The 27,695-nt window shown below is 34.4% G+C and overlaps 2 protein-coding genes across 2 annotated transcripts in view; one reads left to right on the forward strand and one right to left on the reverse strand.

Moving 5' to 3' along the window:
- The window catches only part of LOC136802615 (tubulin polyglutamylase TTLL5-like), a 66,076-nt gene that overhangs the window by 11,947 nt on the left and 26,434 nt on the right, over positions 1-27,695 (forward strand). Inside the window, exons 14-24 of the mRNA XM_067059367.1 lie at positions 118-179; positions 658-728; positions 1,384-1,601; positions 1,862-1,924; positions 2,251-2,301; positions 2,848-2,887; positions 3,621-3,686; positions 5,582-5,618; positions 6,847-7,015; positions 14,330-14,401; positions 15,260-15,329. Of these exons, the coding sequence (XP_066915468.1) occupies positions 118-179; positions 658-728; positions 1,384-1,601; positions 1,862-1,924; positions 2,251-2,301; positions 2,848-2,887; positions 3,621-3,686; positions 5,582-5,618; positions 6,847-7,015; positions 14,330-14,401; positions 15,260-15,329 (919 nt within the window). The remainder of the gene's footprint in view (positions 1-117; positions 180-657; positions 729-1,383; positions 1,602-1,861; positions 1,925-2,250; positions 2,302-2,847; positions 2,888-3,620; positions 3,687-5,581; positions 5,619-6,846; positions 7,016-14,329; positions 14,402-15,259; positions 15,330-27,695) is intronic.
- On the reverse strand, positions 16,773-26,147 carry LOC136802614 (uncharacterized). The gene is made up of 5 exons (XM_067059366.1): positions 26,034-26,147; positions 20,800-20,860; positions 18,806-19,602; positions 17,617-17,919; positions 16,773-17,148 (listed from the first exon to the last, which is right to left on the reverse strand). The coding sequence occupies exons 1-5, from the start codon at positions 26,133-26,135 to the stop codon at positions 16,864-16,866; spliced, it is 1,548 nt and encodes a 515-aa protein (XP_066915467.1). The 5' UTR covers positions 26,136-26,147; the 3' UTR covers positions 16,773-16,863.

Consider the following 27,695-nt stretch of genomic DNA (forward strand, 5'->3'; position numbering starts at 1 on the left):
AAAATCGTTTTCAGGAGCATCAACGGTGGAACGAAGTAAAGTTTCAAAAAGAATTCTGTTTTCAATATAATAAAAAAAAATTTGTTAATGCAGCTCTGATTTTTTTTCTTTTTACAGCGATGCACCAATGGACTTGAAAATCAAAGCCAATTTGATCACAGATTTATTCAATATGACAGGTCGGTGAGACGGAGAATAGGGCGGATAGCTATAGGATACTCGTATTATTGGTTTTAAGTTTACTAGTAGGTTCTCCAATGACTGCAAACGCTAAAGATTTTGTAGAGGTCTGTGATTCAGACGATAAAAAAACTCGGTCCATGTCCCCTCGAGACGGCACGGTCGATAGATGTATATCTGATCATTGTAATTAAAAGGCTTTCTCCCTAAGATAAGAATAAATAATAAATCTCTCGCCTTTGCTCATCTAGACAGAGAACGGTAATTTGGTGTTTTTACCCGTCGTCGAGCAAAGTGGACAGCGATTTTGGCAATATGTCAAATTTCCTTTGTACCGTCTCCTTCGATTCATCTTGAATACATAAACTTACTATTTAACATTGGAATGGGTTCATCGACGAGACAATCTAAAACATTCATAAATTATGTCTTTAAAATAATGAATTTGGAACTATTTCTTTGTTTTTCTTTTTGTAGGGTTTTTGGTAGAGGAGCCAGTCACAAAAACCCGTAAAAATAGCAAAAATATAAATTTCAAAAATCGAGAGGTAAGTTGACAAACTTTCGCTAATCTCTCAGGAGTTTAATTTGGCCCGGCAAACGGCGAATTTCGCCGGGCCAAGTCACGAAAAGAAAAACAATTCACCGATCTAAAAATTCGATTTGCCACCGCAAGTACATTTTCACCCCATTCAATACACTGGGCTTGCTAAGAATTCGCCGGCCTAGAATTTAGAGTTCGCTGAAGTTAATTTTTCATTCGCCAGCCCATCAAAAACAAAGTAAAAAATCTAATCTCTAACTTTTTTGCTGGATTGGGCTTCTCATATAAAAAAAGTGTTTCTAGTTTATTTTGCTATATTATTTACTGTTCTTGTTGACAACTTCGGCTTCTAATTGTTTTAAATTCAAAAAATCTAGACGGTGACCCTTTATTGACATGGAAAACACACATAAAAACATGGCGTTTCTTTAAAGGCGGAAAGGCGCTTAATGGACGGGTGTACAGGTTGACCGGTTGAGTTGGTGCTCTCAAATTAGATTTTCAAGGGGGACTTGATTTTAATGGAATAACAGAGCGTGGTTTAGGAAAAATTGCTAATGGTGATTTTCAATATTATCGAATAATGGAGCGCATCGAATAGTAGAATGTCGAATTAGAGAGCGTCAACTATAATTGACTTCATACACGTCTTTCTATAGAACTTACTTAGCGCAACACGACGACCCAGTACACACAACAATCGCCATAGTAACAACACTAAACAATCAAACAATAAAACAACCAATCTTCTTCACAAGCCAAAAGACGGCTTGTCGAAGGAAGAACGAAAAATGGTTTGGATAGCGAAAGAAGAATACAAAAACAGAGGCGGATTTATACGTGTTTATCCATCACCAGAATCTTGGGAATTGTATAGGTAACTTTCCTTAACTTGATAGCGGGTAAAGGCTTGAGGACATGAGAAGTTTTTTTCGCGTTGGTGCAATGCGACATGCTCCATCCCACCAACCTGAAACGCTTTCTCGTGTCTCCGCCACATTTTGTAGATAACTGATCGAAAGAGGAGCCTGCAACTCGCCTCCGACTGCTGTCGCAGACTTACTTTCTAACTTAGATAAGGCGTAGTTGAGGGTCTTTAAATAACGTATTGATGTTTTGTTCTCCTTCTTTACACAGCTCACTTCAAGACCATCAGACAACAAATAATCGTATGCTTCATTCACAATTATTCCCTCAATTGTAAGTTCTATATACATGATTGACTTCCTCTACCATTTTTTGGGTAAAACCACTGCGCCCATCCCATCTGATATGTTTTAATATAGGGTTATCGTGTATCTTGTATAAAATTCTCGTCCGAGAATTACCCCAATTTTGGTAACAGGTAACCTGTTTCAATTTTGTTGTAGAGAAAAGACTGTCACAAAAACTTTCGGGGCAGACTGGCGACTTCAACTTCCTTGGGTGATTTTTGGTGATTTTTTTGGGGCCTGGACACTGATATTTTTGTTTGTTTTGCTACAACCGGGTCTATGAATAATTTGAAGTCGTCACCTGTTTTTCAGATGGAACAGCGGCACTACAACTCAAACAACAACCTACATAGCACGTGCAAGGTAGACAAAAATTTCTTATCATCAATTCGATATTTTTTATTTGTTTTATTGGACTGTTCCATTAAATTTCCATACGAGGGTTGACGAACCTTTTCAAGGCAAAAACAGATTTTTGGTTACTCCCTGGAGAATGGCAAGGTTTGCAAAAGAATCCTTGGAGAAATTCTTTTCATTCTTAAAAGTGAGGGTAGACGAACTAGTCTTTTAACTTTTAACTTTTAAACCTTGGAAATTCTTCTATGGATATAAAATGAAATGACCCATTTCAGACATGGTCATATTATAGCTTCATCGTGTTATGGCGCGAAATTCAATCTCACTGGCGAGAGATTTGGGCCTAAAGTAACTAACAAAAATAAGGTGAAAGATTTCTCTATCGACTTAAAGAAATGCGTTTTCCCATTCCAATGAAACACGAAATAGAGACTGAGGTTTTCCCATATTTTGAAATTCTGTACATCCATCAAGTATCTGTTAAAGCTCAAAGAATTTTAGCAATCTTTCTGCATCTTCTTTTACTTTTATCTACATTTTATTCTTTTTTAGGAACTTTTCTTCAATATCAAAACCAATTTTTGATTCTGTAGTAAGTAATATTATATTGCATTTATCTCCATAAGGCGAGGCCAATTTAATTTGTTGTTTTACGGCCAAAAGCTTCACAAAAAGAGGGTCGGTCGGTCGGTCGGTCGGCGAAAAAAATAAAAATAAAAGTAGAATTCCACTTAAAAAATCTCTTAAAAAGACAGCAAAAACTACTACATTTTGACAAAAATGCCAAATATTGAATTAAAAGACACAAAAATGTCGAATTCATGGATAAAATGAAAAATTGAACATAATATTGGAAAAAAACCTTGGAAAAATTACCAAATTTTGAAAATTTGGTAGTCTGCAAAGCAATGAAAATAAAAATGTATTACCAAAATCAATTTTATTTTTATTCCGATTTTTTGAATTTCAGGGTTGGTCGGGCCCGTAAAACAACTAATCAAATTGGTCTCGCCTAATGTATTTTAAGATACCGGTCCGCAACAACCAAAAAGTTTACCTGCTATTTGAATAGCGAGTAGTTAACCCGAGTTGTAGTGCCACAACAATTACAAAAATGTCAAAATCCTCTATATATAACTACACAAGATATTAACGCGAATTGGTTAACCTTGTGTTAATAATTTCAACCGTTTAACAAAATTCGAGTCAAGATAATTTTCTCTGCCTTTCGCGTCAATAAATACCGCTCTCATTTTTCCCGCCTTAAATACTTGATTAGTCACATACGTAGGTGTAATAATGTACTGTTTTTTTCTATCGTTCAGACGGACTCAACAGTTGGCAATTTTTACAAACGATTTCTACAATATGAACGAAAGTTGGGAGGTTGGGTAAGTTTCCTCTTGTTTAATTGTATCTTAGTCCCGTGGGGGCATTGACCTTGACGGCCGACGGGGTTTTTGAAAAACTTTTGAAAAGTTTGAAAAGTTGACCTGTCAGATATGAAGTTTTGGTAAAATGGTGACCCTTTTCCAACTTCCACCCTAACAAGTGGCAAAAATGACTAAAAGTAAACAAAAAACTGAAAAAAATTCTAATTTTTACCCTGAAAAATTGTCCAAATAACTAAAAGTGGACCCTGTCAGATACACATCTTGAAAGTTAGTAGATTTGAAACCCTGCCAGATGTCTTCAGAGCCTAAATAAGGGACCCTGACCAGTGACACGTTCCGTACCCAATTTTGCCTAAGTGCCCCCCCCCCGGATCTTGGTAGAGACGACAAGGGTTATATTCACGATATCCATGACGTAATGTTATATACGGTTTGGTATAAGTTTCCTCTTGTTAAGTATCTTAGAGGGCTTCAACGTGAGGATTCCTGTATTTACTGAAAATAGACGCGACCGTAGCATGCGCTAGGTTGTGGGTATGATCCCCAGCCGGGTCATACCAAAGATTCCAAAAATGATACTTGATGCTTTTCTGCTTGATGCTCAATATCTAAAGACGTGGATCAAGGGTAAGTGGGGAAATCTAGGGAAAGGAGTGGCGCCCTCCCCCACCTTCGGGTAGACAACTAGAGAAAAGGGAGCCTTCGGGTCGCCTCCGACTGCGGTCGCAAACTTACTTTACTTACTTACTTTGAAAAATGGACAAAATGACAACAAACTTGATAAAAACGACAAATTTCGCCGTCCACAACTCCGGACCGGTTAGTTTGTTCACCCTACGGTTTCATTCCTCTTCGTTTATTACAAAGATTAACGACTTATGGTTTTAATGAACGATGAATGACGCATGCGTGTTGTTGATGCAGGAATTGTCAGTCGAACCTATTGCTTGAAGAGACGACAAAGGTCGTATTAGCCTGGAGATCCATGCTATGATCTCTTATTCTATATACTGATGACGAAATATATAGCATGGTATGGGCTGAGAGTTTGAGTTTCCCAGATCCTAATAACGGTTGAAAACATAACCAATCAAATTTAGTTATTCTTTTACTGGTCACACTTTCTTAGAGAAAGCGCAAGTTCCGAAATTTAGTTTTTATTTTAGTAAGTGAGGACAGCGCTAAATTTGAATTCCCCACTGTAAATTTTTTGAGGCAGAAATCTGCCTCACAGGTCATACCCGTCCTGTATACATCAGATTATAAAAATACAGGACGGGTCTCCTGTCTAAGGTCGTATCGCTCAAAAATTGTTTGTTACTTAACTGCTTGGGTCATTAGTAGTGGTTGCTGGGAGGCTTCTGATTGGTTTGTGAGTCGAATTATTCAAATGGGGAAGGAACAGTCTACCAAATTTTCAAAAAATACTCTAATGATTAAATTTCGCGGATATTAAATTTCGCGGATTTTGCGGATTTCTTAATACGCGAAATTAAGTCCAACTGAAAATTTTGGAAGGAGTTATGCGCTAAGTATTATGAACAAAACTCAAAAAATGTCAAACTTTTAAAATGTTCACTGGTGTCAAAGAAGCGCCTATTTCGACAACCAACATGCACAATTTGTTAATAAAAGGTACAAAATCTTGAAAAATTTTGTCTCCTAGTTGCGCCATCCGCGAAATTTAATCCCCGCGAAAATTTATCCCAATAAAGTATTAGTCAGCATCAGTAAACGATCCCCTCTCTCCTCCCCTGTATCCATACCTACCATACCGTCTTAAATTTAAAAAAAATCTTTTGTTATTTAACTGTTTTCCTTCTAAGCGTTTTGGTCGGCTTTTTATCACAATAAAGACATACCTTTAAAATTTCATCTTTTTTTCCTTTCAGAATACACCACAAGACAGTCCACAAAAGCAAATTCATGGTAGGTTATTCCGCGAGACTCCTGGATGGGTAATGAAACCACTTATTTCCCATCTAGAACGCCCATCCTCCAAAACAAAGGAACAACTAGATACAATCCGTCGTCATGATTACGGCGCGTTCTATGCGCATTTTTGATGGGAAATAAATGGCTTAAATTTCTCTTGCCCTAGAAGGGTTAAAGATTCGCCTCTAGCCCTTCGGGTTTGAAACTCAATGGGCTATTCCACTGATCATTTTTCTTTCTGATGATAACCTAAGCTGAATCGACGTTCAACAAATTGTTGACACCTCCGCCCCACTGTTTACTCCGCCTCGAGTTTTTTTCCACCCTGGCGGTATTCGCGTCGTTTAAATCTACCCACCATTAAATTACGCCGTGTACCTAGTTTATACCATAGGATCGTCTAAATTGACGGGAAATTGACGCTAAAGAAATTCTCTAGACTAGACTCGTGGTTTCTCCAGGTTATTTGAAGTTTTAAAGGGGTAGTGAATTGATGGCTTTTGGAGAAAACAAATCGGGTAAGAAATGAGGGAAATTCAGCCTAAAGCTCCATCTGGACCAATTTGTGCTAAACCTAAATTTATAAACACGGCTAAAGTTACTGAATAAACAAACTAGCAAAAATCAGCAACAATAATATCTTTTGTAGGCATTACTAATTTCACAGGTACACGTTTTTTTTATAAGAACATCCAAAAGTTTTGAAGCCTTCGGATGCTCTTAATTTTTTGAGTTTTAAGCCTAAAAATGTTCAACATGTTCTTATTTTCGCCATTTTGTGAGTGTTTTTGTTCATTTTCGTAAGAAAAGGTGTTTTAGAGTCCCCAAAGCCTTAAAATGTTCCTAACTTGTTCTTAATATTTTAACCATCGAAGCCTTATGTTCTTATTTAGTTTGTTCTCATAAAAACGTGTAATATAAAAAAAATTCTGTGGTGTATTTATTTTCTTTTACACCCGCATGATTTATGCTACACGTTTTTTTTATAAGAACAAACTATTTAAGAACAAAAGGCTTCGCTGGCCAAAATGTTAAGAACAAGCTAAGAAGGCTCGGTGGGCTCAAAAGACCTCTTTCTTAGGAAAATGGTCAAAAATGTTCACAAAATTGTCAAAATAAGAACATGTTAAGAACATTTTTAGGCTTAAAACTCAAAAAGTTTCAAAATTTTTGGATGTTCTTGTAAAAAAAACGTTTATCAAAAAAAAAATTGTCTTCTTAGATCTAAAAGCCAGCACACGTCCTCCTCATCGTCAACGAGAAAGAATAAAACAAGGTGAATTACAATCAGATGACAACAACCTATATGAAAACAAGCTCTTGGATGGTTGTCATGATTACAAAGCCAACGTACAACCAGAGGATGTTCTCAAGAAAGCACAACATCTAAAGTAAGTCAAGATTGTTTTACAATTTTTTTTATCATGAAGATACAACTGTTCAATGATGCTTTCACTAAATGCCCCCACATAAAGATCATGTCATGCACTTATAAAGCTTTAATGCTTTAAAGATTAAACATTAAAAAATAATCAGGAATAATTGATTGATTTAATTATTGATTGATTGATTGGTTGATTGATTGATTGGTTTATTTATTGATTGATTGAGGCGTTTGCTTGAAAAAAAAAATTATATTCCATTATAGAAAAATTAATACTTGAAGAATTCATGCAGCTTGATAACATAATAAAATTTAAGGAAAAGCTGGAAAAGCCTCTCAAAAATATATATTTAAAAAGTTATGGTATCATTATCTTACTGATTTTCACATCTCCTGTTTGTTTGTTTTTCTCCTATCGGGTGCGCCACAAAAAAAGTTTCTCTCTTTAAAGTGAATTTTCTCGAAGTCTAAGAATTTAAGTATGTATAATCCTTTTTCATTTGAAAGAAGAAAGATAAACTTAAATTTTGATGGGTCATTTATAAAATTTGGTTCTTTAGAACCAAAGTTATGCTTAATTGAATAAAAAAGTTACTTTCAGAAAATGGTCAAAAACGTTAAAAATCGACCTATCAAATTGTAGAGAAGCATAATTATATGATACGTCAGTAATTTCGTTTCGGTCATTAAAAACAGTAAATAACTGTCGAGATGACCTTTTGTTGAATAAAGGAAGGTTGAATTCCAATAATTTAAAGGGAAGAGATTTCGTTGAGAAATGCCCAAAAATCTGGTAAAATTCATAAAAATACACCAAATATTGGTTTTTTGAGGTAAATCTAGCTATAAATAGACTTTATCCAGTCTAGAACCAACAATCTAAGGAAAATTTTGGTAAAAGTAAATCAAAATGATTTTGGTGAAGATTTTAAACGCTTTCGAGCCTTCAGTTTCAAAATGTCAGTGTTTGATGACTAAAAAATGCTCTTAATCATGTGAAGGCTATTCAATTGCCAATTTTAAAATAAAAATGTGATAGGTCAATTTTCAACGTTTTTGAGCACTTTCTAAAAGTAACTTTTTTATTCAATTGAGCATAACTTTTGATCTAATGAATCGAATTTAATAAATGACCTATCAAAATTTAAGTCTATCTTTCTTCTTTCCAATGAAACTGGAATGGTTCTTTTAGAATTTTTGGATTCCGAAAAAATCTTAAAGTGAGAAACTTTTTTTGTGGCGCACCCGGTAGTTTCTTTCTTATAACGATATATGTCATGATTATTATTCACTAAATAGACCTTTTCTAATAATGTCGCAGACATCTTAGATTGTAGGCAAAATATATGGACATACGCAGTGAATAAATCCAAAAGGTAACCAATCAGAAATAGCTTGTTTTTTTTCATTGGCTGCTATATTTCAACATTTCTCTATTGCTACTTTGCCTAATAAACAATAGTCAAGAGGATACTGCGTATAAAATTTATCAAAAAGTTCTGCGCCATCTTAAGTTGGGGGAAATAGAAACTCACTTATCCTAGTTAAGGCCCGGGCTTCACTAGCGTACGCTGTGATTGCACTTCTTAAGCAAAATCTTCTATGTTATTGGTCAAAAGAAAAGTAAAGGAATGCCATTGTGATTCATTCAGACGTACAGCCGAGAAAAGTTAAAATGCGCCTAAATTTCTTTTCAAGTGCATAGTCCTTTTTCATGATGCAATCTTTTCTCCAAGCTGATCGCAGTGCAGACAATGAAGAGACGTGCCTTCAGGAAGCTAGACTTTTTGAGTTTCTAGCTAGCGATATACTTTCCCTTTATGGTGTTTCTGTATGATTGTCTGTGTTCCTAGTCTAACCACTTAGAAAGCCAGAATTTGGAGCTATTTCACCAAACCACTGGAGCGTAAGTTATTTAGGCTATCACAACTGCATGAAAAAGTTTAACGTGCGCATGTAAAGTTTAACGAGTAAACAAACTTTTTTCAGGTTTTTGAAAAAGATTTACCACACTGAAAAGACGAAAAAACACTCTAAGTGAGGTGAATTATTTTGAAGACCAAAAGAAAAAGTCAACCACGTTTGGATTCAACTTTACATATGCATACATTCATCTTTTTTGTACTTTGCCGGTTGTTTTACTAAGTTAAGAAGGACTTTCTCGAGTTACGACCACATGATGGTATTTAAAGCTCAAGAAGCCCTATAAACAATAAAGGTAGTTATCAATAAAATGACAGAGTTTAAAATTAGAGTTTGAACAAAAATATCAAATGTACATTTGAAAACTTAAGCAAATTTCTTTAAAGATTCTGGAAAAAGAATTGAAATCATTCCTGAAGTGAACTTCTGACTAAATTACAGTAGTTAGTATTCAGTTTCAAAGACAAGAAATAAATTTGACATACAAAACACTTTTTCTAGTCAATGAATCAGCTCATCATCATCATAACCAGTCTGCCATTTTGTTTGTTTTGATTTGCACAAGTAATATTGTAATTCGTGTTATATCATACACTGTTTTGATTTGCATTTATAACACTCGCTTCAGCTTTTCAAAGCTAAATCAAAACTAAAATTGTAATATGTAATAATGATAATACCATATAACGTAATATGAAAATATGTATACTACCGTCCCGGAAAAAAACCGAACATTTACGGAAGAGACTAACTAAGGATATGCTTACGCGACAACAACAACAACAACAACAACAAAACAACTCGCAAAATTTTGAGATTCCAGTCCAATATCTATGCGTGAAACTATGAGTGCCTCCTCGTCGCTACGCTCCTGCGGGGGCAATTATGATATTACGATATAACATAGTTGTATATTATAAAACGTATTATAATGCACGGCGGAAGATAGACGATGTTATCGTCCGTTACAGTGATAGTAAAGGCGGGAAAATATGGCAGTATGGCGTTATGGCGGTATACGGAAAAAATCGGCGGGAGAGTTTCGAAGAAACGGACGATAACTCTTTTATCTGGTACCAGATGTGGAAATATACTACGACATGCTTTGCTCTGAAGGTCGGGCATATTTTAACATCTGGAAGGTTTGCATTACGGGATTTGACTTGACCGCGTTTGAACATTTTGTGAGGAGCTTGGAAACGATCAACATAACAAGTTAGCATCTGATTCCATATCGGATGCGGGTGCTAGGCAGAAAATAATAACAAATCTGATTCGCATCAGATTTGTTATATTTTCTAGGCTAGCACCATGTTCAATATTAGCACCATATTCGATATGGTTCGGAATCATATTCATGTACTAGTAAATAAACATAAACAATCCCTATTTTAGCTTCATTTACATGAAAATACAACTTAAAACATGAATTTATTGCTTTTTCCTACTTACCTAGACATACTCGATAAATATTACACTAACCTTCATCGTTTTCAGGACCTCAAAAGTGAATTTTCAATGTGCTCTGTAAAATTACAAAATTGGGCTGTTCTGTTGGTACACAAATAAATAGTGAGGTTAATCGTTAGTAAGATACAAACTACCTATACAGAAGTCTGTAGATCTTTCTGAAGACAAAATTATCTGTTTTGTACACATGTTTGTACTGCTGCTAGAGACTTTGACTGACTTTGACTGTTGTCGGTCAGTCGGTTGTGTTCAGTTGTCTGGCGGTCAACAGTCGTTTTGATAGGACCGCACAAGATTATACCAACATGAAACTTACTGAAAAAGCATAAGGATCATACCTGTTACTGTTTCTTTATGATCTTTGAGTTTGGATATGAGAAAAATCAGTTAAAATCAGTCCACCAAAACAAACAAAAAATAATCAACATTTGTGCGTAAAAAACAATCTTTAAAAAGGTTGGTGCATTTACAGAAATTATACTGAATACTAAAAGTAATACTAAGAAAGCATAAAGACATTTATATTGTAAAAAAGTCCACCAAAACAAACCAAAAAACAACCAAAATCTAAATTTTCTCTTCACTACTTGCCCTTCTTGTACCTTCTTGAATCCGAAATTTGCTTTGTCATTGAAGCGCCAAAACTATAAATAAAAATAATTTTTGACGGTCGGCGCAGCAGACATTTTCATGCTAAATTTCTGTTCAGTCGGGACGAACAAAATTCTTGAGCAAGCGAAGATATAGCCATTGAACCCGACTGTTGTCGGCACATCAAAGGGCCACTACTAAACCTCTCCGATGGTATATTGGCCCGCTCCTTTAGAGCTTTAGCGTGGGCGACCGCCAATACGCCATCGGAATATCAGATAAATAACTCTTTGGCATAAAAATTTTTTTGCGGTTTTGCTTGGACTAACCAGTGAGACTGGTTAGTCGCTCCGTAGTGAAAACCGCCTAAGTTTAAAGGCCGAGCTTGGTCCAAACTAGGCTGCTGGCATCCACTAACGGATTCGTGCTCCTTATATACTACCTGTGGTTTTGTAGAGGTCTGCGATTCAGACTAGGTCCAAACGATCAAAAACACGCTGGTCTCTGGGAATGGGATGAAGACACAAGGACAAGATGCAAGATGGATCTGTGGTCTTTCTGTGAAAATCCAGCTCATTATGGATTTTTTCTTCTTGGTTCATTTGGTTTATTGAGACTACAAAATAACTTAGTTTAAGGGAGTACTTATTCCTCAAGTATGCTTCTGTAGAAAAGACACAGAGAAACAAAGTAGGTAAGTCAGTTTGTATATTTCTTATGAATCCTATGAATCACAGGCAGTGTTCTATTAGATATTATTAGATATGTGAATACCCTCATATCTCCACTCTTAAAAAGTTATTTTCATCTGGTGTTAGCAGTTCTTTGACAACTTTGAAAAATGTCAAACAAAGTACTTATTGTCAATTGTGGACTTTAAAAGACTGCTTTTAATATACTTCTTGTTCGAAAACTTTCACATTTTCTCATTTTGATTTGAATTGTCTAGAAGTTCAGTTACCTAGTCGTACCTGTAAAAATTATCAGATTATAATTCTAAATTTTCTAGGTAAAGAATCAGAAATTCAGAAATTGGATGCATGGGAAAATAATGAGAATATATGTGGCAGTAATTTGCAGAGAGCACAATACCGAAATGAAATATTTGGCACAGCATCCTGGTTTATTAATCACGACGTCCTATGGTATTATTTAAGAAAATGCCTTGCAATATTTAACTTAACGTCCTGGTATAATTTGAGATTATAACTTGGAATATTTCACTTCACGTCCTGGTTTAATTTGGGATTATAACTTGGAATATTTCACTTGACGTCCTGGTACAATTTGAGATTATAACTTGCATAATTTCACTTGACGTCCTGGTTTAATTTGAAATTATAACTTATATTTAACTTAACGTCCTGGTATAATTTGAGATTATAACTTGGAATATTTCACTTCACGTCCTGGTTTAATTTGGGATTATAACTTGGATTATTTCACTTCACGTCCTGATTTTTAATTTGGGATTATAACTTGGAATATTTCACTTCACGTCCTGGTATAATTTGGGATTATAACTTGGAATATTTCACTTCACGTCCTGGTTTAATTTGAAATTATAACTTATATTTCACTTGACGTCCTGGTACAATTTGAGATTATGACTTGGAATATTTCACCAACGCCCTGGTATAAATGTAGACTGTTACTGAAATATGTTATCCATGATATGCAATTTTTCACTTGACGTCCTGATATAATTTGAGATTATGACTTGGAAAAATTTACATCAGCCTTCTGGAATTAGTCGAGACTGTAATGCAGTTTAGAATCATTTGTTTATCATGACTGAATTACCTATTGCTATTTATCAGTTTTTGTAAATGAGAAATTTAATGTCATTTAAATCTGCCTCAAGGTTTTTACTAATTGGTACTTTTCCATTCTAAGCTAATTTCTGGGGATTTCTTAACTTTTCTCCTATTTCATCCTCATTTTTAACGTCTCTTTTTGGGTAGAAAGAAATTCAAGCTAAATCAAAGCAAGATCAACAAACTGCAAAGCTTACAAGCTGGAACTTTTTTACTTTTTCCCTGCAAAAGTTATAAGATTTTTCATCCACTACTGTAAATTTTTTTATCAAACAAAACAGGAAAGTCACAAATTCGAAATTGCAAGTATTTTTAAAACTGTCAATGATTTGTATACATATCCTTTGTCTTTGAGCAAATGGTGGTGGGGAGAATATACTATAATAGCTTTTTATTTACATGGACTTAAATATATAAAAGGGGTAAATATAAGGATAATAATCCTCAGGCAAAAAAAACAACAAACAAACAAACTTACATCATTTGATGTTTTTTAAGAAATTTATAAGGTGAAAGTTTAGATAGATATCCTTGTTGCAAAGAAATTACAAACTTATTAAAAAAATGACTTTTTTTCTAAGAAAAGAAAGTGTAGTTCCAAGAAAATATAAAGGGAAATAAAGGGGAGAGGGTCTCAAAAGAGAACTATAATATTTCTTGGAATCCCTCTTTTATCTCAGTTTCTCTCCCGCCTCTTTTTGTTTGTTTTGATTTTTCGAATACCAAACACAGTTGGCCTCGCATACGGAAGCTCGAATTCGTACGATTTGGGCTGTTTTTGTATTTTGTGCCAAAATCGTATAGTCTAAGACTGGCAACTCTACCGACTGAAAACTCTTTTCGGAAAAAAACCCGTTTGCGAATTTTCTTCGGCTTTGGGCTTTTTTCTTAGATAGCGATTCGTCTTAGACTATAACATAGTCTAGGCGGAAGATATAGAGTCTGTGACATTGAGACCCTCTGACTATTTTTCGACCGCGCGGACAAAATTTCCGCCTGACTGCTAATTTGCGTGTGTGAGATTATTCTTTATTATTCGAATTCGTCTTAGACTATAGCATAGTCTACAAATGATATTTTTCGTAAAACCATTATATTTTGAATGAGAAAAATCCTTACCATGATTTTTTTGTCATCAAAATAGTCATTCCTTTTCATTAAATTTGAAATGAACGTCTCATTCTTTTTATTAGAACGTCTTAATTTGGGCTGAGTTTGGATGTGTTAATTTTTTTTGACCATGTTCATAAAAATGTTCTCATTGACGTTTTTGAAATTAATTCGTTAGATTTTACAGATTTATTAAAAATTGATCCTCGAACAAATCTGCTCTAATTTAAAATTGATAATTACTGAAAATTACAAAAGTTTCTTATGAATTGAAATAATTTAGAGCAAATATTTTCAATTCTCAGGCTGGCCATGTTCTTACGATGTTGTTTTTTTCTTCCAAATTTCAGCCTCAATATTCTTATAAATTGGGTTCAAATAAGAAAAAAACGTGTTTTTCTGCATTTCAGTAAATACCAAGCAAGAGAAGCATTTTCGGTTTATTTACAAAGAGTCCAGCATCGCTTGTTACAAGAAATTGGGTAATTATTCATTTGTTTGATTTATTTGATCATCATAAAAGCCTGATGTCTAATCCACTGATCTCTTATTACTTGACTTGATCAGGTTTCTATTAAATGAAAGGAAATGTGTTCAGTTGACTACATGTTTTTTTATAAGCATAACGCATGCTCAGATTTGCAGAATTCCTAACATAAGCATATATGTCAGTCTGAAATATTTTTCAAGTTGTCATTTTTTATCTGTTTAAAAAAGGTTTGGAAGAGGTCAAGTAAAAAAAAGACATTCCACGACTCCCAAAATCGGAACAAACTTTTACAAAATTTCTGAAATTTCACTAAAAATTTGGCTCAGGGTAAATCATAAGCATGATTCATAAGCATAAGCTATGCCTGGATGCTTTGAGAACTTAAGCATATACGTGTCTGACCAAGTAGTGAGGTCTGTTAGCACAAAAATACTTCAGATGGTGATAAAAGCATGAAATTTGGCACAGATGATCCTTAGAGGGTCTAAAACTTAATTTTAAACAGTAACAACAAATTTTGCCACCTGGCCACCTGCCAAATGACGTCATCAGGTGGCTGGGCAAATATTTATTTTTTTGAAAATATTCAAAATCTGATTGTTCCAGCGGAAAGAGTATGAAATGCTGATGAAAATCGAGGTATAAAACATGCCTTGAAAATCTTCCTATCAAAAGTTATGAAGGTTGAAAGTTTTGTGATGACGTTATCATAAGCCTTTCTAGGTAAAACCTAAAAGTCCCGTAATAACGGAACTAGTTGACCAAATTTGATGTTTTATACATTGAAAGACCTAGTCGACTTGGTTTTGATTCAAACGCCCAATTAATAAGAAGAATCTAATTTTTATAGGCAGTCGCAAGACAATTATGCATATCAAAAGATCGATTTTGAAGATTTGGAAAAACAAGAACATCAAATTGTAAGTAGCAGTTAATTCTTTGGAGCGTTATTTTTTTGGAGCGTTATTTTTTTAACAATTATTTACAAAGCAAATCAAATTTGCGTGATGACTGGTTTTTACGAGCCAAATTTTGAAAATTAACCCTTTAAGAGACTGAATTTCGAAAATTTTGCTGCCTTTTGAGGCTTTTACGACCCTATGGCTTGACAGACTATTTTTCCCAACTTACAGCCAAAATTTTCAAACTTTAATCCAAAATACGAGAATTTAAGACCCTTGAAGGAGTCGATTGTTTTATATTCCGTAATTTTGAGACCCTTTCAAAGAATTTATGGTTTATGTGTCCCTTTGTAAGGCTTTTGAGGGTCTAAAAAGGGACCCTTATGACTGGCACATATCCGATTCCCATTCTGCGACCCCAAAAGTTGATACCTATGAAAAATCGATTTCAGGGCGTTTTGCTGAAAGGTGTCGTTATCTGTTATTGGACCAAAAAGGACTTTAATCTCTTCGTTAGTCTTAAGATTCAAGTGACAATTTTCTTCCAACATAATTAATCTTAAGGATACAATCTTACACCTATTTCGCCGAAATGGGGAAAAATATAAATATGTAGACCTTGGTCTATTATCATTTTTATCACCTAATCCTCTTTGAATTTCAACTGAAATTATCACAGGGCGTCCGTAAAAAATGGAATACAAATTTAAGTTTAAAAAATTCCTAATAAATTATAAATTTGCTCAAAAAATGGGCCATTAGATAACCATACAGGGGTGGACAAACTTTTCCAGGGGGTAAACTGAGAAGAATTTCCAGGAGGTGTAAGGAAATGTTTTTTCATGTTTCCAGGGGGTAAAAAGCTATTCTTAAACTTCCAGGGGGGTAAACGACTGATATTAGTTCGTCCACCCTCACCTTTAAGAGATTTTCCAGGGTCTTTTTTGCAAATTTTGCTATTTTCCGGGGGGTATCCACACATTTCCAAGAAATTTGTTTTGACTTGAAAAGTTCCGTCCACCCTGTATGGAAATTTTTTGAAAAAGCCCAATTGCAGTCCGTAAACTTGTAAACTTTTGCAAAGACTTGTAGAGTTTGAGTGGATTGATTACGTAATCAAAATAAATCAAACGAATGTGATGTTGAGAAATTGAAGCGGGCTCCACCGCTTAATCATATCCTAAAATCCATTGCAATCGATACAAGAACATAAATAAAAAAAGCAATGTTAAGATCCATTTTGCTAGTGAAAATATTTTCATAGTTGAGTATAGGGTCCCATGTGGGATGTACTCGGCCCAAAATTAGGCCTTTGAAATCAAACCCTTACAATGCAGAGAGAATTTAGCAAAATGTGAGTAAATTTGGGCGAAAAAACGGCCCTTAAGGTGCATTATTTTGAAAGTTTTTGACCATTTTCAGGGACAATATGGTCATATTTTCTAGATTATACACCCTTAGAGTGCCCCCCCCCCTGGAAAAGGTTAAGGGCTAAGTTTTGCCTGAAGCAGGTACCTTAATTCTTTTGAAATTATCCTTCGTAGACTTATGCTTAAGTTCCTTTGAACATAAAAAACATAACTGAATATAAAGAAATATTTGCTCCACTAAAGTGATCAACATTAAGCTTTCCGCCATTCAAATATTCCACAACCATATTATAAACACCCATTAATCTTGAGCTGTCAAATTCGACCTCGATTGAGTGTAAAAGATATTGGTCATGGTCACAATATGGGTGTATTAAATGTGATATTGAATGTTCTTCATGTTTTGTTTTTGATGAGGACTTCTTCATTTTTGACAAAGTGTTTCGTAGGCTTGACCAAGATTCATCCTAAAAAATACCAACATAATTTGAACGTTTGTAAACCTGATGAAAACCTCCACTAAGGAGGTCGAAATATTGCTTAAAAAAAATTCATATGAAGAATGACCATTTGGACGTACATTTTAAATGATTCAAACATCTCATCTGAAGTATGACAATTCAAGAACCAACATAATTTTTTTTTTCAATATCTTCCAGACTGTGTCGTTTTGCAGCTCAAAGACGCTTTTTCTTGCAACGGAATTGGTTCATTGCTGATTTCTCTAGACCCTAACTGGCTGAGGAGGACAGTAAAGTTGTCACTTTTACCGTTTCAGAACTGTGTTTTGTTCCAAATCGTTTCAGTCGCCGCGCCGTCCTTAAAAAGGGTAGACTCGTAAACTCGCTAATGTTAAAACTAAGCTTTGCTATCGGTTAATTTGAAAATGACGTAATTTCTAACCAATAGATCGAAGTTAAGATAGAGATGTTTACCTTTGTTGACATGCATTTTGTGTCGTTTTGTCTGTGGAAAAGTATTTGAACTTTCATTATTTTGGAATACTTTATGATAACTTGAACTTGTGATTCTGGATAGATATACGAAGGGAATTTGGAGTTAGTATCATATCGGCTCGGTGTTGCTCCAAACAGCTCAATCAGCAGACCATTGTAGAATCTGTACTTGTTCATCAAGCTATAGACAGTCGATACTTTCATTAGTTTCTCCTGTCTCTCCATCGTGTCGTATTGATCAAGCTTCAAATTTTTAGGACCACGTAGTAGAACTATGTTCGCCTGAAATTGAAATTGAAGATCTGATGTATATTGTTTGTTCTTCATGGTTTTTTCTCTAATGAAAGTTTTTAATCTTCAAATTTTTTAAAATTTTGATTATTTGTTCAAAATGATGTAAATATTTTCTGAGTCAAAATATCCTCTCTGTCACCCAAAACTCGATCCAGCCATTATTCTTTCAGCTGTAGAAATGCTATCCATTCATTCAATATTATCGCGATTTGAACCCCCCTAGGAAATAAATCATCTAATTTTTTCATCTTTTTCATAATAATCTGATAGGCCTTTTCATAAATTACGTCACGAACATCACTTGCCTCGTATTCAAACAATTAGCATGGTTATTACGTCCCTTGAGAAAAATGATTTTTTTTTATGAAAAGAAAGTAGTTTTAATAAAATCTGCTGCTGAGAGTTAATCATCATGGCAATAATTTCAAACGAGGCAAGTGATGTTCGTGACGTAATTTATGAAAAAATCTATTGAGTATTGAGCAGGAAAAGAAAATACCTTTTAGTTTGGTCCCCTAATTATTAGAAATCTTGACATTTTTTAACCCTTGCCGGATGAGAGAAATGTACATTCTGAAAAAAAATTCAAAATATTTCGCCGTGGGTACGGAGCCTCAAATTGACCCATCCTATTCAAAATTTTCTACTCAATCCAACGATAGCCGAACGAGCTCTTGGGAAGGCTTAGATCTCGAGATATATTGGTTTTAATTTTCGTCACTAGTATGGGCTACCCCGTGGACTTTGCGTCTGGAAAGGGTTTAACCTACCACGAAAGAATCTAGTATTGCCCTGGCAATGACTTTGTAACTTGATACAATTGGTCTGGTTGGTTAGAATATTTAGCTAGAATATTGTAAATAACTTTTAATACCTTCATTTTTGGGGTGGAAACACTTCGATGTAGAAATCTCGGTAATATCATTTTTAACAAATGTTTCGTTTCAACCATCTCTAAACTTAGATAAACTCCAAGAAAATCATGTCCAAGAATCAACATTTCAGATTCTACATCGTGGTAATGTTCAATTTCTGATTTCTCCATGTTAGGATAAAGTGTTTTGAATGTTGAATTTCCATCTTGCATAATAATGCTATTTTCAGTACCCAATAATCTTGTATCCTGACTGACTTCTAAATTGGTGAAATAATTGATATTGTAGCGTGAGATATACTGGATTTTTCGACTTTTGAATCTCTGTATATTCACTAGATTAGTGTCAACCCAAGATGGTTTGAAATTGATTTTACCAAAAGTCTTTATTGTAATTTCATCATCATTATTGATTTTGATTACTACATTGTTCTCTTCAATTAGTTTAAGTGAGATTCCAGGGAAATCTATGACACCGAACACCAGGGTTGGCGATTTGTTTTTTTCGTGTTTTAAAAATATGGTTGGTTTTTTAATTCGGATATTTCTCAGTACTTGGAAGGTACCATTTAACTGGCCATAATAAACCTGGTTTCCATTTGAAGTAGGTTTGTTGATTTGGTGGCATTCTTGGCTCTTTCTTACGATTGTTGTAATAGATTTCAAATGGTTTCTTTCTTCATTATTGATCAAGTCCAAACAGCTTTGGTTGAATGGTTGTGAGTGTTGAATCAAAAAGAGCCAAAAAGATTTGAAGTCTTTTTCGTTTTGCTCGCTAATGTCAAAATCAATTTTCCCTGAAAAATTACAAAAAATAAATCTTTGAATACTCTTGAAATTAATTCAATTTTGTTTTATTATGATATGGTTAGATTCGATTGCCTCTTGGAAATTTTTTTAAATAAATTTACATAGTTTTCAATACAATAGCAGTATTGAAAATAGAAAACATAAATTTCAGTTTACTAATGATCGTACATAACTCCACAAATTGGTTGATAAAAGGATAATTAGATAAATTGTTGTTGATCTACCAGTGGATATCCCTTAAAACCACACCCCTCAAAACCTACAAAGTTGTACTTTTGGCTGTCTTAGCCATCAAACTTAATTTAATATTGTATAATTCACTTTTTTACGAACTCTTATAAATGTACTTTCATAAAGTACCTAATTTCGAAAATTTCAATTATGGCAGCAAAGTGTCGTAAAATTCGAAGTTATTCAAAATTTTATCAAAAATCCCTTCAAAGAATCAAGTTTTTGGGACCTACAGATTACACATTTGAATTTAAGGTCATAAAACCTATACTTTTTAGGTAACTTTACTCATTGCAGGTATGAAAAGATCATTTTCTTCTTCATGGTTAGACCTCAAAGAAATCTTAAGGCCCTCAAAGTTCTATTTCAAAGCTCATTAATGGTAGTGGCCAATAAAATCTGAAAATCTACTTTCTCAAAACCTGGTCATCTAGCAAATATCAATTGAATCACAGTTCAGCACCTGAATTGCAATCTCACCATTTCAGTAAGTTGTGAGCAAGGGGTCAATGTTTGTAGGTTTGAAGGGGTAAATAGCTAAAAGGGCGTTTTTTCAATTCCTCATGAAAAACTGAAAACTGGTTTCTACAAAAGATCACTGCTAGGGAAGAAAATCGTAGACAGTGTAATTTCAACACAAAAAGTTTCAGCCTCAAATTCCACCTAAACTTTCAGATAAAGGTTACCTCTATTTTTTGTAGGTTTTAAGGGGTATCCACTTAAAATTAATTTTACTTTTTTCATTTCCCTTTTCAAGATACAGTTACTAGTATCCCCGTACTTGAAGTTGAAATAAAATGAACATTTTTCTTACCGAATGTGAAAAAATCAATGGCAAAAGAACTGCTCAAAAAATAATCTATAGGCCAAAAGTTTGAAAGTATTTCTTTAAAATCATCAAGTTAAGAAAATTAAAACCAGTTTCAAAGCTAGAGACTGTTAGAGACCAATACCTTTGGTGGAATATGCTCTGACCACCAGTAGAGATATCACAAAAGTAAATAACCATACAACCTGAAAAAAACATAAGATTAAATTAAATTAAGTTCTAAGTTTTTCACTTAGGCAAGACCAATTTAATTTGTTGTTCTACGAGCCCGACCAACCTAATTTTTGCTAAAATCAAAAAAAATAATGATATTGAATTTTACACACTAGTTATTTTGAGTAAAGCTGAAAATTAATTCAAGAAATTGGAAAAATTAGAAAATCAAACATTCCATACATTCCAAATTTTATTATGATCTTCATCGAAAGATAAAAAAGTGAATTTTTGATCCAGATATTTTTTGGAAAATATTTTCGGTACCTTACCAACCCTGATGAATGAAAAATTTATTCTTATTTTACCGACCGACCGACTCATAATTGTCGAACGATCTGCCCGTAGAACCAATTAAATTGGTCTTGCCCTATATACATTTGAATTATTTGTTCGTGGTCCAAGAAAATATTTTTATCCAAAACCTTCTTGTTTTGCTGTGTATTGTAGAGAGACAAAAGAAATTACAAATTTAGTTTAAACAATTACTAACCTATTTCCTAGGCTGGTAAAAAATCATCATTTTAATATCGATATGCCAGAATTAGGCCATTTTTCCTGAGAAACACCCAAAAAATCCAAAATCAGACCCATGTTTCTCTGTTTTATGTAACAAATGGTGTAAGTTTGAAATTTTCAAACAAAAATTATTAGTTTTCCAAGCCCTTGATTTGCGTGCATGCGCATGACAAAATATTACGTCATAATAGTCATGACAGAAATATTTTGTAGTAAATATTGATTGATTGTTGTTTTTGCTGAAACGGAAAAGAGCTCAACTGAAGTTTTAAAGGAGTTCCCATCAAAATTAAGAAATAATTAAATCAAAAGTCAGTTCACTATTTCTGCAAATTATGCTAATTTATCAATTGATTAATAAACGAGGTCACGTTGGTTAGTAACGTGAATTGGAACCTTGTTTTGTTGGTACAAATATGTCGATTTACTTAGGCATATAGAAATGGGTCGAAACCAGTTTTAATATAAAAAGAATAGAGTTTTTTTTTCCTTTTATACTTCCTTTACAAATGCCCCTCCTAGGGGGAGGCGTTTATTCGAAGGGGGTGTTTATTTGAGGGAGCGTTTATTCGAAGTAATATGGTTTTTACTTTCTGTATAATATGAAAACTCCATTTATGCGGCCTTGAAAAGAAAGTTTTCCCATCTCTAAGATAAATGATTATTTTTCCATAAGTTAATTGCATTTTTATGACTCGTCCGGGCTACAGTTTAGTCTGTTTAACTCGAACCTATATAACTCGAATATCTCTTTAACTCGAACAAGTTAGATGGTCATATCAGTTATTACTTTATAAACCTTACTCCATAATTCGAAATTTCCTTAACTCGAATACATTTGTGTTTCCCGTGCATTTTCGAGGTATGGAGAATCAACTGTAAGCCTGTTTTTTTGTGCGTTAATTGACGTGTTATTGACGTCAGTTGACGTGTCTTGACGTGTTCGACTTGGCTTTGTGTTTACTTAAAAGTTCCCTGCTTCGTTTTTTTTTCGAGACCTAATGACGGTCATATAAGTGCATGCACTGCGGTCACGAGAGAGCGAAAGGATTTAGGTTTTTTTTAACTTATCCAAAAATAGACAAATTTTGGCAAGTGTATAAAATTTCTTTCATTTTTTACCAACCAGAATTTCTAAACGCAAAAATCGATCATTGAAAGGCCTGATCAAGATCTTTCTGACCAGAATAAAATTTTTTCTATTGGGTGGATCGGAGCGCTTCTATATTTATCTGACTCCCAGATGCAGAAATTTTCACGCTTTGGCGGTCGTCTACGTTTAAAGCTCTATAGGAGTGGGCTAATTTCCTATAGAAGAGGAATAAATGGTAGTCGGTCTTTCATGTACCGCATTCCCAGAGTCGGGAAATTTTCTACATATGGAAGGTTAGATTACGGTTGGTTTTGCAGTTGGAGGCCTTGAATCCAGCCCTCGTTTTCGGGGATTAGCAGGTCCAACCAAAATATTTCAGATTTACGTGTAAGGGTAGTTTAACCCGTCTGGGAATGTGGTACATGAAAGACCGACTATCATTCCTCTTCTATAGGAAATTAGCCCACTCCTTTAGAGCTTTAAACGTAGAGGACCGCCAATCCGCCATTTTTTATATAACTCCTAGATCTAAGTTTGGTACAGGACTGTACCAACGAGTCCTCTCATATGATGCGAATGACTTACATTGAATTAAGCATCTGGCAATGACTGTTTACCCAATTTTCGAGCATATACAGTAAAACCTCCAATTAACGGACACTCTAAAAGGCGGACACCTCTGACTAGTGGAAAATTTTATTTACCCCGGCCATTTCCTAGTCAAATCCTCATAAAAAGCTTCCAAAAGCCGGACACTCAATTAGCGGACCCTTCAATTAGCGGACAAAGTTTTTTGCACGAAATGGCCGGAACCCTACTTTTTCCTCTCTAATTAGCGGACATAGACGGAAAAACTTCTGGTCAAACTGGTCGCAGACTTATGAATTGATTTACCTAAACTATTTATTTCTTAAACACTTCAAAGTTGCTTATAAACGTTTGGAGCGCTCCCTTTATCCAGTTGGTGAATTTGCTTACGTCATGAAATTGATAATTTACAGGGACTTCAATACTACTGTGATTCATAAAAAACTAAATTGTTGCATTTGAATAATCATTCTCTTGTTCTTCTATATCCTAGTGTCTCTAGAAAAGCACTTCGGATCAAAATTTTACATACTTAACACCTTAATAGTACCTTATACCAATTTTAGAGCACAGATTTGAAAAATTTCTAAAAGGCGGACACTTCTTATTAGCTGATTTGCAAAATTTAATCCAAGCGAAATTTTCGAAATCAAATTTTCAGCGTAAAATACACCATAAATATGCCACTTTTGACGTTTAAAGGGTCAATTTTTGTTTTTAGCTGATTTGCGAAATTAAATCCACGCGATATTTTTCAAAAGAGTGATCTGCGAAAATAAATCCGGAAAATTGCGCGAATTTTTTGTCTCGTAAAATTAAAGCTCGCGAAGATTTATCCAATTATAGTCATCTTCAATACATTTTTAGCTTCTTTCATTACATCTTTTTATTTCTTTCCTGTATAGTTTAGTACCTCCGGCGATTTTATAGTCTCGAACCTCTATAACTCGACTATCTATTTAACCCGAACAAGAGTTCTGACCCGTTTAGTTAACAATTCCTTATAAACCTTATTTCATAAATCGAAATTTCTTTATCTCGAACAAATTTGCGTCCCCCCTGCTTTTTCGACTTATGGAGACTACAACGTAGTTTCTAGCAGGGGAAGACGGAATACCCGACAATCCTAGTAAGAAAAAGGCTAGTACAGATTTAGATTTTCCGGTTTTGCTAGAGAGAGAAGAGAGAGAGAGCTAATGGCTTTCGGTTTCTATTTTGAAAAGTCAATTGTTGTGGTCTTAAAGTGCCTCTTTACCTGACTTCACTATGCAGTTTTATAACTTGTTTATTTATTTTTAACGCTCGAATAAGATGATTCCACTGCGCTGAAACACTGCTGAATCGCACCTTTTTTATCTAAATTGGTAAATAATAATATCATATAATCAAACTTGTGTTGTGGCGCTGATTAGCACAAGTGTGCTCAATATATGATAACTAATTTTAAAACTGACAATACTCTCATATGCTGAGGTTTTTCCATACTCCTATAGACGATTTCGGCTTTCTGAATTCTCCCCGAATGATTACCCATGATGCATAGTCAGGGTTTGGGTTATCGTCCGTGAATTTTTTTGCGCAATGCATCATGGGTAATCGTTCGGGGAGAATTCGGTAAAGCTGATATCGTCTATTAGATGCCTAGGGAGCTGGGAAAGTGCTAAGAAAAGCTTTTTTCGGGGGGGGGGGGGCTGAGGGCGAGGTTTAAAAAATATTTTTTATTGCTCGGCTGTTCTAATGTTTTTTTGCCGTTTGAGCCATGATCTTCTTAACCTGTTCCTAATTTTCCTAAACATAATTGTTCCTTAACAAATAAGGTATGCTGTAATAGGGTTGACATACCCTATTTTTACGATTAGGGCCAATAATTTGCTTAGTATCAAATAATTTCAATGTTTTTGACTTATTTTATTTTTCGGCGTTTTTGTGTTTCCTAGCTCCTATGAAATGCGTTCCTATAAAAATATTGTATTGTTCTTAAAAGAAAATTTGTTCGACTGAGCCTTTTATTCGCTTTTGTCGTTATTGTAAAGTTGAATCTTCTCAAAGGAGGTAAGGGTTAGATAGGCATGGTAAGGTATGTGTGGACAGGAGATCCGAAAACTTTCCCTTTGTAGCCTAGATATCCACAAGGTGTTAATTGTTTTCCTATTTCGATGTTTCTACTATTTTGAGCTTGGTCTACATACTTGCTTGTAAACTCAGGCTTGGCAAAACTTTAGCTTTGCGCAATATTTGAATTAACAAAGTATACACATGCGCTGTTTTCTGGTATTGGAATGCAAATCGCTTCAGAAGACTAGGCTGTAAACCAGCAACATAAAATATAAAAAAATTTTACAACCTTCTGGCTATCCAGGCTAAACCGTTATGTGAGTAAATTTTAGCATTGACCCTTTGGGAGACGAATTTCTAAAGATTTTGTACCCTTTTTGATTTTTCGTGGTTTTTATATATTTTGAGGGAGCCTAAAAGGTCGGAATTCCAACCCCTAGCGAGACCATTTCGACTTTTAGTTTTTTTTTGTTGCCTAAGTTCCGGGGGGAAATTTATTAGCTTATTCTGTTCTGGTATGCATCGAAAGTGTAAGGTCAGAACATTTTATAAAATACGTAAAATTAATTTCGAGTTATTGATTATTTCCCGTTAAAACGTTTATTGCCAACTACAAGTATACTTGTATAGAGTACTCGTAGTAGAGGGGTCAAAATACCGACAGCTCTTCAAAGAGCCATAACTTTTGATAGGGAAACTTTTTTTTATTGCATTTTACAATACACTGCACTGCCTGAAGATTGAGACAGCATGAAACACCGTGTAGTAAGTTAAAGTTAGTTCTTGAATACTTGATATTATTATTTCGCTCGAACTTTTTCGAATTTTCTTGAGTACTTTGTGGTTCTATTGATTTCGCTGTATGTATTATTTACAATAAAAGACCTTACCTTTTTCAGCATTCTTCCTCCTGCTTGCTTGCTACCTTGCGTATTGATTAAAACTTTTGCAAAAGGAAATTTTGAACTAACGCCCTGACTTTTAAATGCCATCCCAACTTTGCTGGGGGTAAAATCACGTATTCAATTTGGGTTTTCTTTGTATTCCTAGCGTGATTAGAAAAAAATTATAAAAGATTTCAAGATTTGCGTTTTTCTGCAAAAGAATTTGCCGTTTCGAGTTATGCATTTTGTTTTTGACCTTTTTAACCCTCTTGTCATCGTGTGTCTTAAATTTTAACGTTTGCACTATGCACACTTCTTGAACAATCCAACTCAAACAATTCAAATGGAATTATGCACTGTTTTTCTTGTTGCCAGGAACTTGTCTTAAAATTGTTCACACCTTTTCATCCGACACGCGAACATGGTACTACCCAGCAAGCACACGACGTTGTTTTAACGTTCAAATAACATTATTTGGATGTTATGAATGCCAAATGGACGTTGCTTTGACGTTGTGTGCCGGCTGGGTACCAAGGTACCACACACCTCGCAAAACAGAAATTTCTGTCAAAGATAATCTATTTTTAGGTAATTTAAAATTAAGGTAAGTCGATTTCCCTTTAACATAGGGTTTAGTTTCAATGCAGTGGTATAAAATGTCACCCACGATGGTTCGGTGGTGAAGAAAATGTTTGCACTCTAGATGTCCTCAATTGCTGTTTTCATGCATCTTAACAGCCAAAAAACTCTAACTTGATTATGAAAATAACCTTACTACTTGTTACATTCATCAGGTTGAATACACCTTTGCAAAAAAAGGACTGGGACGGTTTTAGTGGGATAAAGCAGACAAAAATATGCCCGCGCGACTACGGTCGAAAAGGTGTATCTCCTTCAAGTTTTTGTACCGTCATTTGTTTATCTTGCATTATTTAACTTACAAAATTTTCTTCACAAGATTTAATTTGAAAAGTTTTTGCAACCAAATAACGGTAGCAGAAAAAGTCCTGGAAAAAACCTGTCTTAGACTTACATTTTAAGCAATGTTTTGCCAAACCTATTTACCAAATACCTTTAGCGAGATCTAGCACTGATGATGGTTCTACCAAAAAAATTAGCTGAATAAAAATCAGGATTATGTTGACTTTCTTTCGATTGAATACATTAAGGGAACTTATTTTGGCGAGAACTTATTTTGGTGAATGGTGAAACTTTCAAATTTGACGAGAACTTATTTTGGCTTAATCTGTTAATATAGGGCATCATTTGAGCAATTTTTATGAAATTAGGGGTTATTTAGGCAAAAAAAAAAAAGATTAATTTTGGTAAGAACTTATTTTTCTAATTTGTTTGCACAGAGAATTTAAACAATAAACCCTGAGACTGAGACTAGTGTCTGATTTTCGGAATAATTTTCTGGGGCTAATAAAGGCTGAGATGGATTAGAGTTTTGTATTTTTTGGGTCAAAATTGAATCTTTGGCAATCACTATTTATAAGTACATGTTAATTTGTTTACCAAATTGCTGAAAAATTGGATTCCTTTTGTCATGCCATATGAATGGCTTTTTCTGAAGTTTATCATAAAAATCGAATCTTTCCCAAAGTGAAGACATAAACAAAAAATATTTAAATATTTTAACAGTTAAATATTTATTTTCCAGACCAC

The sequence above is a fragment of the Clytia hemisphaerica genome, unplaced genomic scaffold, assembly GCF_902728285.1.
Source record: "Clytia hemisphaerica strain Z4C2 unplaced genomic scaffold, Clytia hemisphaerica genome assembly, whole genome shotgun sequence".
NCBI classification, from domain to species: Eukaryota; Metazoa; Cnidaria; class Hydrozoa; order Leptothecata; family Clytiidae; genus Clytia; species Clytia hemisphaerica.

What these genes read in the sequence shown, in the direction of transcription:
- LOC136802614 (XM_067059366.1), bottom strand. Translation starts at nt 26,135, where the DNA reads ATGGCATTTAAAAGTCAGGGCGTTAGTTCAAAATTTCCTTTTGCAAAA. An exon ending in CAGAGCATATTCCACCAAAG is followed by an intron (nt 19,603 to 20,799) that starts GTATTGGTCTCT and finishes GTAATTTTTCAG; the next exon opens with GGAAAATTGATTTTGACATT. An exon ending in TTTCCACCCCAAAAATGAAG is followed by an intron (nt 17,920 to 18,805) that starts GTATTAAAAGTT and finishes TTTCAATTTCAG; the next exon opens with GCGAACATAGTTCTACTACG.